Raw genomic sequence first — 13,207 nt, 5'->3', positions numbered from 1 at the left:
CCACCTCTTCCTCTCTACATTTTCCAGTAGGAAATGGGGTGGTTCACCATGAAAGAATGATCTGAGGCTCGAGGCTTCCAGTTTTCCCATGGCTACAACAGTCCTCTTTTTGGTTTCTGCTCTGATGGCTGGAATAGGTTCTGCGCCAAACCCTAGGAACGTGGCTGTCTGCAGACAGAAACCTTGCAACCGTCACTGACAGTGGCCAGCTTGCAATTGATCCTGTTCTGCTGCCTGGTACATTTTCGCAGGCTAGTCAGGGAATGTCTGCATCACCCAGTGATCTTCCTGAACTATCTGTCTTAACCATAGCTCCTCAGTTTTCTGATATTCCCTGCTTCCACAGCTGGTGGTTTGTGTGGTGGTGGTTGAGTGGTTGAAGTCCTGCAAACCTAGAAGTATGACATTCTGCTTCTGAAACAAATTCTACAATCTCTTTTTTTCTGATAGGAAAATGGCAGACTGAAGGCCCATGAAAAAATAAGTGAGCTTATTACAGGATGTACCTAAGAGGAACTGCTGGAATTTTAAGAAGTAATATGAAAGTAAACGATTATGAAATAGGACAGAGGGAATTCTGGGAAAATCCCTTAATTCCCTTAGAGGAAAGCAAGTATGTCTTCACAGGAGAAAACAGCTAGACACAAATCATTGTGGATAGCATTGAAGACTGGCTCAGCAGAGTGCTTCCTTTGCTGGTACACCACTTCCTTGGGCAGCTGCGCTGCCCCAGCGGAGGTTTTTCAACTGGGCACATAGTCAAGCGTCATTGCAATGTCAGCAGCCGTATGCCTGCTCAGATGCTACCAGTATATTTGTTGACATTGATGTGGCCTAAGGGTATCCATACAGGGCAGTACTGTAATGACAGCAGCACGACTGTAGAACTCTGTTCGTGGCATATTCCGTAGTGTAGGCAAGCCTGGTAAAACCCCAGTCCTGCCAGCGTTATCATGTGCAGCCTTCATTTGTGAAGTCCCATTGACTTCCCCAAGTGCAGAGCTAATTGCATGAGAAGGATCTAAGGGGTTTAATCCTTCTCCTGATACTTCAATGGAAATTAATTTCTTATATATTATGTATGAGTAATATATTTCTGTTTGTACATTAATATTAATGTTGCATATTTTTTAGCACAAGTTCTATTCTGTAGGATTAAATTACCTCGGTAAGTAGTAGCCCAGAATTCTGCAGGAATAAACGTTGAGTTCAAAGTGGACAATTAAGGGCAGGGGTAGGGTCCTGAGTCACACTTCAGAAAGTTAAATTAATCAGCATTAATTTTGCATTGTGTGAGAGAAAAGTGGTTTTAATGTTTGAGTCAAACAAAATAACGTCTATGAAAAGCCTCCGATTTTGCCTTTCTGTTAAAATCCTGAGAGCTTTTACAAAATTTGTGATGGAGAAACGAGACAAAAGAGTAGTCTCTTGTGCGTACTTGCAAACTATTAATTTTATTGGACTACATCTGTTGCTGATTGTTGGTGAAGAAAGTAGCGGCCAGTCTGTCTCAGTATGCCTTTTTTAAAACAAAGGAAAAAAAGCAACTTCAAAAAGAAAATAGTCTATCATCGTACTCAGAATATCAGCTTTTTGCATCCCAGACCTGCCAAGTCATGCTCTACTGCCTGTGCTTTGATGCCACGTCATCTGCAAAATTATCAGCGCAGTCTTGATCGTAGTTTCTCCTTAATGTCCACGGGCACACAGCTGCTCCGATACTGAGGTGCTGAACGTGAGGATGCCTCTTGATGGGTTAGCAGCTCTCTGGCTTCAGAGGGTCTCAGGCTGGCAGCCTGCTTTGATTTTGATTTAAGTACAACATAAGGAGACGGAAAGAGCTGGAGATGCTGACAGAAAGTTCAGTTGCTGACACAGTCAGGCCCGGATTCCTGAGCACTGCTCAGCACAGACACTTACAGTGCTCAGAGACTCCACCTCACCCAGGATCAGGCCCTAGGAGAGTAAGCATTTTTCAGATCCCAAATCAAATTCACAGTACTTAAAGCTGTTTATACTCATCAACTATGTAAACCTGATATGAAGTAATTGAGAGAAAATAAATATACAGCCACGTGCTGCTAGGTCTTAGAGTCACTTTCCTGAGAGGTACCTCACTTCAGTACTGAGCTTCGAAGACCTAGAGTTAAAGGGTTCGAGAGCTTGAAGGGAAGAGATGCAGTTTTTAAACGTTGCAAGATGTGGTTCTTTCTGTGTGGGGATGTGAGGCATTGCAAGCTAATGCTCGTCATCAGCCGGGGGAAGGAAAGGTTTGTAACTAAGAGGCATTGAAGACAGACGTGATTAAATGCAGAATCCGGAATGTGAAGGTGAAAGACAGAACAGCAAACCACGACTTCATGCAGAGCAGAGAAGGAAGGACTGCTAGAATGAACATTGGTATTTCTGACTTGATGCATTTTGTGTATTAAAGCAGTAAGTAACCATAATGAAAGAAATTAGGAAAACTGATGTTTTTCTCCATTTTTCGTTTTGCTTGCCTCATGGGATTGGTTCTATTCTTTCTCTAGGCATGTACACTCAGACCATGTTACACTTAAGACCCTGCTAAACAAAAGCAGAAGAACAGAAAAATCCTCATCAAATCATTATGAACATGTTTTTAAAAGCAATCAGGAAATACTAATTAAAGGTTGTTGCATGAGCAATACAAAGAGTTAGCAATTAGTCAGTTCAAAAAAAATGCAAGATGACAGTGCCCCATAAGCAAGATAAATAGCTAACTGTGCAGTGGAACTGGCTAACATATGCTTAGTTTTTTAAGAGCTTAAGGTTGACAAAATAAGCATCCAGGAAGATAGAAAAGAAATCCTCAATTAAGGTACTGTCAAAAATAATCTGAGCTATGATGAAAAATGGCTAACTGGACAAATAAGCTGGGGCCATGCTTGCTCTCATGCCTCATGCAGGGCCAAGCACACTGCTAACGCTTAATAAAATAATGGTGCAGAGAATCAGCTGGCAGCGTGAGGAGTTGTTAGCCCTGGCAAGTTGCTGTCGTTAGTGTGCGAGTTTTACCTTGGTTTTGCATATGGTTTGGTGGAAGCTATTCGCTTTCTCTTGTCAGGTTACCTTTCTGTTGGTTTAACAGGTTGAATTAGCTGCACCCTGGATTTAATGTGAGGGAAATGGTGAGTGATTGGTCTGGGAGAGGGGAACTGGAGGGTGTGGGAGCCGCGGCATCACTCTCTTTTGGCAGCAGCAGGTTGCTTCCGCTGTGTCATTGATCCATGCTCTTTGTCTTTGCCGAAACTGAGGGGAAAAAGCCTTGAAAGTCGCCTTTATTGGTGTGACAAGGGTAAATAATGTACCTAGGTGTAACCAGGAGGTTATTGGTAGGTTAACAGGTGCCTGTCAAAGCCGGTTTTGGTAGTGCATGCGAGAGGGGTGTGAAAGGAGCGTAGAATAAACCAGGGATGCCTGCAAGCCTGAGAGACTGTAGACAGTGCATTAGAAGCTATAAGACATATTTTTGGTTATTTCACATAGGGAACAAGTATTCAGTTAAAAGGGGGATACAGGAGATCCAGAAATGGCATATATAATCAAGGAAACCAACACTGTTGAAAAAATGCTTTGTCGTGGAGCTTGTGGCATACCTTCCCCATGGAGAAGAACGAAGTATGGATTAGCTGTAATATAAGGGAATATAGTGTGCAAAAAGTGACTTGCAAGCAGAAAAACAGTCATCCCAAAATTCTCAGAGAACGGAGCTGAAGATAAAAGGAAACATTAAGCAGATAAATTTACAGTCTTTTAAGAAGGGATATCGATAGCTTGGGAAAAGGCTACTAAACAGACATTTAACAGAGGATGTAAGGATTATGCATGAAATTCCTGGTTTGTGAGCCTGATTTAAACATTAATCATGAGGAACATGAGACAAAGGCTAATCAAAGACATGATAGAAGAACACCTACTAAAATTTGGATTTAATGAAGGACAGAGGGCAAAGGTTCACAAAAGAAGGAACATGCTTGCAATTTTCAATAAAGAGTATTTTGAGAGAGTAGCCACAAGTGCTGACAGAGAAGCCTATAAACATGATTTACCAGGATTTTAGCAAAGCTTTTGAAATACTATAGCACAAAAGACTAATCTGTTGGGTGAATAAGTATGACATAGGGAGAGATACTTTGTTTGATTAAAAAAGAAAAGAAACACTAACTTGGGTATGGAAAGCATAGGAGTCTTGTGAATTGAAGCAGGTTAGGTTGGAGGGGTGTGAATAATGGAAAGCCTTAAGAATCATTATTTACACCAATTTTGTTGAATTTATGCAGCATATCAGTAGTCGGGAAGAAAGAATAAGTAGTAAGGTGATGAAATTCCCTGATAGTACAAAGCTGGGGAAATGTCAGAACAAAATAGGCAGGTGATAAAATTCTGAATGACTTTGACAAGGAGGTGGAGCATGGGCAGATAAGTAGCATATGCAGTTCATTTTCAAGTAATATAATCAGGCTAGGGAATAAAAAAAAGAAGAATGTATGGATACCTCAGACAGTCACAGGGCACGGAAGGCTAGAGAGAAGGATCTTCTGCATACTTCTGAAGCACTTCTGAACAGAACTGTAAATCGTATAGCAGAGTGGTTATTCGTTGTTTTACTTTGTTTATAAAAGCAAATAAAATTCTAGACACAGAATTGAAGTACCAATTGAAAGACCGTATTTTTGGGCCATTTATGAAAGCAGCAAAGCCTCATTTGACATGACATGGACATTTTGGGCACGTTAATAGAAAGGATATTCTGAAAACTGCAAAGTGACAAGTGAGGATCAGAACAATAATTAAAAGTCTAGGTGAGATTAATTATTCAAAAGGTTAGAGAGACACATGCATGTGGCCTAATCCAAAGCTCATTAAATGTAGTCACAGAGAAACTTTGCGTGGTGGAAGGCTTTAAATTGGCTCTGAAGACAGGAATGCAAGTGACCAGGAATGCAAGAGGCAACCAGATTGGCCCAGTGCTCTTGTGAGACACCTAGTCCAAGCAGTTAGTCTTCTGCGATAGTTTCAAGTGGCCCTAGGAATGACCTGGGTCTCAGGTTTACGCTCAGCATGTCGGAGACAAATTGGCACTTAGGTTCTTGACAGGAGGGGCTTTAGTGAAGGATTGCGGGCTTGTTTATTGAAGGTATTTTATGAAAAGATAATAATATAAGAAATAAAAGGGAAAAGTTAAACCACTTTCTTAATCTTTCTTAGTAATGTATGTGTTGTTGTCCTCTGGAACAAATCTGGAAGTTCTGCAACAAGGCACAGTTTAGAGCACAGTACGGCTTCTCCAGATACTGTACTGGTCCTGTCTGAGTCCCTGTGGACATGCACTGGTAAGGGTCTTCCGTGGCCCTCCTTTGCTGATTTGAAATCACTCTGTAATGAGAAATGCGCATCGGCTTGTTTTTGCGTTTGGAGGGGAGAGTGAGAATGTTGTCCTGTTTCTGTCTCTCGCAGGAGGCCGGCAGCTGTCCCCTGGCAAACGTGGCCGTGGCAAGTTGGGTCGCAAGTGCCCTCAGCTGCCCGCCCCTCATCATCGCGTGGGGCCCTGGGCGTGCCCTGGGCTGCGAGCTGGAGCAGCGAGGCCTGGGTGCCCGCTCCCCTGCGGAGGGGGCAGCGGGGCAGGGAGCCCCGCAAGCGTTCCTCGCTGCCAACCGCTGCAGCACGGCCAGGCGGGGGTGGCTGCTGCAGCCCTGCGCTCGTTTCTCGGTGGAGCCATCCTGTATGGCAAAGGGCTGGAGACACCCGAGAGATTCAAATGCCTCCTGCAGTCGCAACCCAAGTTTTCTTCTGGGCTGTGCTACACAAGTGCTGTGAGGCTTCTTCCCCGGCTGTCCCGGCAAGGAACACGGAGCTGCAATACCCCAGGGCTCATTTCTGTCTCATTCCCCCAAGTTTCCCCTTTGTGGGAACGCGGAGTGACGAGAGGCTGGGTCTTCCCCCAGATCTCACCCCAGTAGGGCAATGGGACCAGCCATGAAGCACATCAGGACCCAGGAGCTCCTGTGAGCTGTTACAAGTCCCATGGTTCTGACAAAGCTTGTGAGACTAAAATGTAACTTGCAGTGAAAAAGGACTTCCTTAGAATGCGAAACGTATGGAAATAAGTATGTGGTTTTTGTTCAACGTGGTGTGAAAATGACTGGGTTTGATCATTTGAAAATCTAAGAGTAAATGGAATTTACTGAATTTGCTTTTAAAATAAAAACTTAACCAAGCACAGTTTAGGCACTTTGAGATGAGTATGTGTTGAGCTAATAAAAGTTGATGTCAACATTTTAGAATATGTTTGGAAACAAAAAAGAACTAGTGTTTGATCAAGCAGCAGTCAGAAATACATTCTTCCTTCATGATAAAAAGAAAACCTCTGTGTGTGATTCTGCAAATATGTCAGATCATTTTGAAGAGGCTAGTAAGTGCTAGTAAATTATTATTTTGTTGTTGTTGTCAAATGACTTTATTTTTTGGCACTAGACTTCAAAAAACACCCCAGCCTTTGTATGTGTTGTCATTACATACATCAGTCATAATTTTGCCGACAATTCTTGACATGCACTCTGCATTGCTGTGCTAACAAGAGAAAAGACCAGCCATTAAGTTTATGTTTCTTTGTTTTTGAACAAAGTCACATATCAGGAATAATGCTAGGAGTATGCTAATAAACAATATATAGTGCCAGTCATCAGGGAGTAAGAAATATTTCCTAACTAGTTCTAAAGGGAAACAATGTTTTAAAAAAAGGGAGAGTGATTTTTATTTATGCAATATTGTTGTTCTATATGTCAGCATCAAAAAGCATCTTGTAAAGAGCTTAGCATAATAAATCGTTGTTCATGACTGTCGTTATTTAGGGGTCTTTGATAGACCTAGATGTAGTGCAGTAAGGTTAAATTTACCAACATATAATAGGAAATCCTTAGACTGAATCTGAATTTCTACCAATGTTACCAGTATTGTCACAGCAACAAAAAAGAGAAGAAGTGTTGTATCTTTTAAAACAGCAGGGTTTGCAAATCGTAACTGTAAAACTAAGTTAAAGCAGATTTGTTTTCTGGGTGCCTATTGATTTTATTTGTCTGCAAAAGGATTTAACTTGGTTACATTTTGAAAAACTAAAGTTGATTTAAATGAAAAATGGCAAAAACGGCTTATGATTGTTTCCACTGAGAAGCTACATGACATATTTTGTTATTGTCATCAAGAAAATTAAAATAGCCTCTGTGTATGAGAAGCAATGGGAGATGTGTAAAGAGGAGCCCACAGGAACACTTAATTTCAGAGCTGACTTTGATTAGTCACTAATTTTTCAGTTAACTTGGCAAGACAAAATGACATTATGTTTAAAAAGTCTATGTTCTTGCCTACAGGCTTGAAGTAGAAAGATATTTGATGTGTGGGCACTTTATCTGTCTGGGACAGGGCATCTAAATTTAGATGCTGATAACAAATCCAACAAGTCTTTAATAACGTTTAGAGTCAGGGGGAAAAAAAATTAATATAATCAATAGTACCAGCTGCATAACACACTACAGAAGTTAAATATATACAAGACAGGCTGTATTTTTGATGCACATTATCTGGTGAACCCTACTTCTTCCCCAACTATTATATATGAACTCTGCAATTTACTACATCTGTGCCAGCCTTTTGTGACTTTACTTTCTCTAAAAAATATATGTTGGTTTTTTTCTTTTTCTTTTTGCTGATGTAGGCAAGGTGCCTGTGGCAGTACAGAAAGATACGTGTCTCTTGAGTTACTGCCTTGATGTGGCAGTTCAGGGCTTACCTTGCCTTCATTGCATCTTCAAAACAACAATTGAGCTCTCCAGGACTGTTACCTTAGGACTTGAGTCCTTGATACTATAATTATGCAGTTGAATAATTTTATGACTCTGACTTGTCTCGTTATATGCCTGGATAACTGCAGATTTTAAGTCTTACGAAGAAAACCCAAAATCTTACTTTTTAATATACTCTTAGTTTTCACTTTTAAAGCAGTGCTTTCCAATATCAAATCTCTGGACAATTCAGGTCAAGAAAAATAATAAAAGAAAATACAGTCACGTTCTTAGGACATTGAACTGTCGTGGACAAGTGACATACCTTGTAGAAAAGTGAAATAGCAGATCTTTTTTGAAAGACAGCAAGACACAGATGAAAAACTTTTCCTGGGCACCTAAGAGAGCAGAGTAATGCATTTCCTGGTTTATGATGGAATTTGATCTGTATACACCGTGATTTTTAAGTAAGTCAGGGCCAATCTAATGTGGCCAGAAGGATTGCTCTCTGGCTAGTTTCCTGCCAGCCTTCCCAGTTTTAGTACAGGCTTGTGAAGCAACTGCCCAGATACAGTGACTGTCTGTCCAGACTAGCAGGGATTTTTCCCTCGTTGAATGATGGCGACCTAATGGACCACTTAAAATGTATGGTGCGGAGATGATTCTGCAGCCCAGTTGACAATGAGGGAGAAGCAGATTTCTGATTTCTGTGTTCTGTTTCTGGCTTCTCCCCAGTTCTGTAGTGGGCTTAATACATTGGTATAAAATGAAGGATTCACATTGATTTCAGTCTTGTTTGGATCACATCCCACATACCCTCATTGGGTTTTGCCTTCCATGAATATACAGCTGGTGTTTTACCAATACTGGCTGGTCCATGGAGTTAGGAAGCTGAAAAAAACCCAATCTCTACAGAGTTTCAGGAAACACAGATAAAAGGTACTACAGAACTGCCGAGTGTTATTTTTTAATATTAATAATTAAGCCTTAATGAAAACACTGCTGGAGAGCTTTAAATGGCCACTTTGAACTCAGTATTTTGAGTTATAATGAAATGGTTCCAATTGTATGTTTGAGTAAATTTTATCTACCCTTGTTTCTTTAGAAGAAGACCTACCAGTGCATCAAATGTCAGATGGTTTTCTACAATGAATGGGATATCCAAGTTCATGTTGCAAACCACATGATTGGTAAGTGAAGCGCTAAAACTTCTCAAAGACAGATAGTCATTTCTCTTACTCATGATCATCATTGCCTCGAAAATTAAAGAGAGTTAAGGAGAAATTAATTGTGCATCCATCAATGATTAACCTAGGCATGATTGATTTTTTTATTCATATTATTAGACTTGATAAAGCATTAGCATATTTTATTTTCTGCAAGGGCTAGTTTAGACTTCTGCAGAGAATTATATATCCACTGCCAGTCAAAACACAGGTGATTAGCAAATTAAACTTCTAATCATTTTTGCATTATTGAAAACAAACTAACAGGAATGGTTAATGAACTGGATGTTAGCTTTCCGTAGAGTTTTAGACAGGTTTTAATTTCAGAAGTTATTATGGTAATGACACTACTGTGTACTTCTCAAGCACCTTGGTACCAAAATCAAAACTGGCGAGTTTTTGTCATTAGGAAACATAAATAATTCAAATGGCCATAAAATAGTATTGTTTGTTGTGTTTGAGCAGTCTGAAAAATAATCTTGAGTGTATCTGTATACAATTAAATACTATCGTTTATTTGAAAAAAAAAAATAGGTTTTGTAATATTCAGTAATGAAATCTGCTCTTTAAGGTACAAGCATTTAAAAAAGTCTTTTAGGATTCCTGAATCCAAGCCTGGCTTGATGTTTACAAGGCTGTTACAGTTGTAAATTGGAATAAAACAAAAGCTGCTTTTTCTTTGATATTCATATTTTCCTATTATTTGCTTATTCCCCTAGGATTACCCATAATGTTTTCAATTTGGTAACCACTCAGTAATAGCACTAAGAGTTCTATCAGCCAATTAAATTTATCAAGCACATCATTTGCCTGCTAATAAGATAACATTGCCAGGGTTGTCTCATTTTGTTTTTAGCCTCTTTTCCAAATTTCACTTTTCAAGACAGAGATGGATACCATTAATTTTATACTCCTGCTTCCCTTACGCTGTTTTTCTCGCTATAATGATAGAAAAGCAGAGACCAAACAATATGGTATAGAAGCCAGTAATAACATATCCAGAAGAAAATTTGCTGGTTATTTTCATTTTATAACCTAAAAATACTTAGTTTGATGCTTGGTTTTTTTCTTCAAGGTAACATGCAGATTTATTCCATGAGCACTAGTAACGTGGCTGCACTGTAAAAGAAAGTTACCTGACAAAACTTGATAGCCCATTTTTCTGGGCACCTCACTAATAAGTTTTAATACATTTAGAGCATGAACACTTTACATGCTTTTCATAAAAATGAATAAACGCAAATGACAAGCTGGTTTTGTAAAGGAGCAAAGCGATTTGCCTGTTGGATTAAGCCTTAGTTTTGATATTTTGTGTCTTTGGGGAGTAGATAATTTGAACTGCTTCACAGGATTCAATCTGGGTCAGTAACGTGGAATTTAAAAGTAGGTTATTACCAACAACAGAACTCACCATTTCTGGTCTTTTTTTTGAATCCAGTGTTTGACACGTTCTTAATTGTAGCGTGTAGTGACACTGAAATGTGACAGGGAATGTGGACCCTGGGTAGGGGATGATACCAGAATGGCAGAGTGGTGTGTTTGCTTGCCACCCACTTCCCAAGTGCCTCACTTTCAGAATAGGAGCCCACTTCTTTCACAAAATACTCAGATTTTCTTTTTTTTTTTAATCTGTTTCCTGGATGAGTTTTAGTAAAGGGTCAGAATGGGAGAAGAAAAAGGAGGAGAGAGTCACTAAAGCAGGACAAATCCAGTTAGCTAGCTTCAGCCTGCAGATCTGAAAAGACTGAGATTTTCTTAAACTGAGCTATTAACTGCCTGTGTTTTATTTCTAAAAGCTGGATGAGGTTGAATAAGAAACAGGATCTTTTAAAAAATATTTAATTGTTTTATCTGTATTGTATCTAATCATGCATGATATTGCTTCATGACATAACCATAGTGACACAGATTTAAACGTGCTTAATACAAAATCTTCCCAGTGAAATAACGAAGGAGCTTGCAGAACATGCAGGGAGATTTGCCGGTCATGCTTGTGGTAATCTGTGTTCAGTGGAAGATTCTTATCTGCACTGCCAGACTTAACAGTGCAGCTCCTAATGATGTGGCCTCGATTAAGCAAATGCAAGGGGATTTTGTGTTGGGGTGGAGTGAAAGGACTATCAGCGTTCCGGAGAGTTTTGAATGTGACCTCGGAATTGAAGCATAGGAAAAAATAATTTCTGATCTCCAATTCTGTTAGCCTTCTCACCGCTAATTGGATTTTTCCTGAGCTATCTTTCTAATTTCACTTTCTCCCCTCCCCCTTAATCTATGTCATTGTTCACAGGCCTTTTTCCAAGACCGTATTCTGTCTAGAGAGAAAGGTTCAAGGAGTGACATCCAGCTATTTAAAGCTGGCCTTAGTTTATGTGGTCTGTAGGTAGGCTTATAGTATTCATATATAATACAGAAAACACGCATGCAAACACATGTAATACGTAGCCCATATATAAACCCATAGATATCTGCGTGCATATCAATAGGCAGATTGAAAAATACATTCGGTGAAACACTTAAGTGAATATTGACTTGTTGACACAGCACATTGACCAAACAAAAAAACCCTTGGTTTCTTAAACTCGTTGGTCCCTCCCTTTTTTGCATGTATCTGATATAATATGTCTTCTTGCCCTGCTTTCCTAGTAGGAGATTGGCAAAACAAGATGTAGTGCCTTCGCTCCTCTGGGGGAGCGAAAGTGAGAAAGCTTCGGGAAGTGAGAGAGAAAAAAAGACGGACTTTAAATGCGAGGAAGAGGGAGGGTAATCTGGAAAGGCAGGCGTTAAAAGTCAAACAGTGTGATAATCCCTAGACCAAATGTAGGGGCAATAAATGCCTTTACAGACATCATCACACAGTGTCAGGAACTGTTATTTCCTCTCATAGCAAAATGTTAGCATTATCTGTGTATATTGATGGATGTAGTGTCTTCTTACTTGAAGATCTCCGTAATCATAATTCAGGGAAAAGAGAAAAGTGGAGGCAGCTGGGACATGGGACAAACAAGAAGGTGGAAAGTCATCTGCCAGACTCCACTCAGAAACGAGTGGGAACCACTGGCAGAGATACAGGCTCAGCGCGCTGAGGGAAACAGTTGCTACTCACCATCTTTTTAGAAGTTTGGGAGCTGAGAAAAGTTGATGGTGTCCGATCTAATTACTGTGCCCGTTGAACACGATCCTGGGATGTAAACTGAGTCCATGTTGGTAACATCCACAGAGACAAGTTGCATTATGGAAGGTCACCGAGGCAAAGATATGTTTATAAAACCCCAGTGTGAAACTTAGACTTTTAAATAAGGCAACCGGAATTACTTTGTTGGCTAAAATAGCTCCACTGAGGGTAGGTATTTTTAGGTTGTGTCTATGTGTGTGGTTTTGTCTAATCAAATATAATCTCAACTAGACATTTAGCAGGGGAAGAGGGATTAGAGGCCATTTGAAAAGCCTCTTCCTCTTCTTTGTTGGGAAGGTATATAGTGTTTTTACAGATTTCATCGTATGTTTCAATCAATTCAACAAGAGGGATTATGCCACCTAATGGAAAATAAAATCTGCAGATGAACCAGTGAGGTGTAACCTTAAGTATCTTGAACAACAATACAATTTAGATTCATTATTATAGAAGTTATATATTAAAAAGATGTCATAGGGATGGCTTTCCTCAGTATCTACATCTTCATTACTTCTAGAACTTCCCATTTTAAAACCGTTCTGCAGCCTTTAGTGAAGTCTTCCCAGCATCTTTGTGGTGGGACAGGGCGATAAGCTTTTTCCATTGAATAGATGAGGACAAAGAGGCGAAGAAATGGAATTCCTTGCTTACATTAAGTGAGTGAAAGCTCAAGAGTTCTGACTGCCAGATCTGTCTGCACGTTTCTAGACACTGTGCTTCGTCAAGCAACACCCGTGTTTGCTTAAACTACGCACTGGTTCAAGCTTAGGCTGGGGAATGCCAGCGGACAGAAAGCAAGGCAAACCGTGGCCTTTTTTAAATACGCCCTCTAGTTAGGCATTATTTTGGACCTAGATGTAAACATGTACTTTTGTTTGGATAATCGTGAGGATGATTGCCAAATGAAAACTTGTTTGCTGGTGCATGTATTGAAATTTGTTGGTAAAAGAATTTCTGAGCTTTTGAGTGGGAAAGGAGGAAACGTAAATCCAGGCGTGTTTCATGTG

The 13,207-nt window shown here is 40.0% G+C and overlaps 1 protein-coding gene across 1 annotated transcript in view; it reads left to right on the top strand.

Moving 5' to 3' along the window:
* Positions 1 to 13,207, top strand: part of ZNF521 (zinc finger protein 521) — a gene marked incomplete at its 5' end in the record, with an annotated part of 246,223 nt that overhangs the window by 103,794 nt on the left and 129,222 nt on the right. The window contains one exon of the mRNA XM_086472764.1: positions 8,908 to 8,992. Coding sequence (XP_086328890.1) covers positions 8,908 to 8,992 — 85 coding nt within the window. The remainder of the gene's footprint in view (positions 1 to 8,907; positions 8,993 to 13,207) is intronic.

This window comes from Leptosomus discolor, chromosome 13 (genome assembly GCF_034619465.1).
Source record: "Leptosomus discolor isolate bLepDis1 chromosome 13, bLepDis1.hap2, whole genome shotgun sequence".
Classification (NCBI taxonomy): domain Eukaryota; kingdom Metazoa; phylum Chordata; class Aves; order Leptosomiformes; family Leptosomidae; genus Leptosomus; species Leptosomus discolor.
This window is presented reverse-complemented; position numbering and strand designations above follow the sequence as displayed.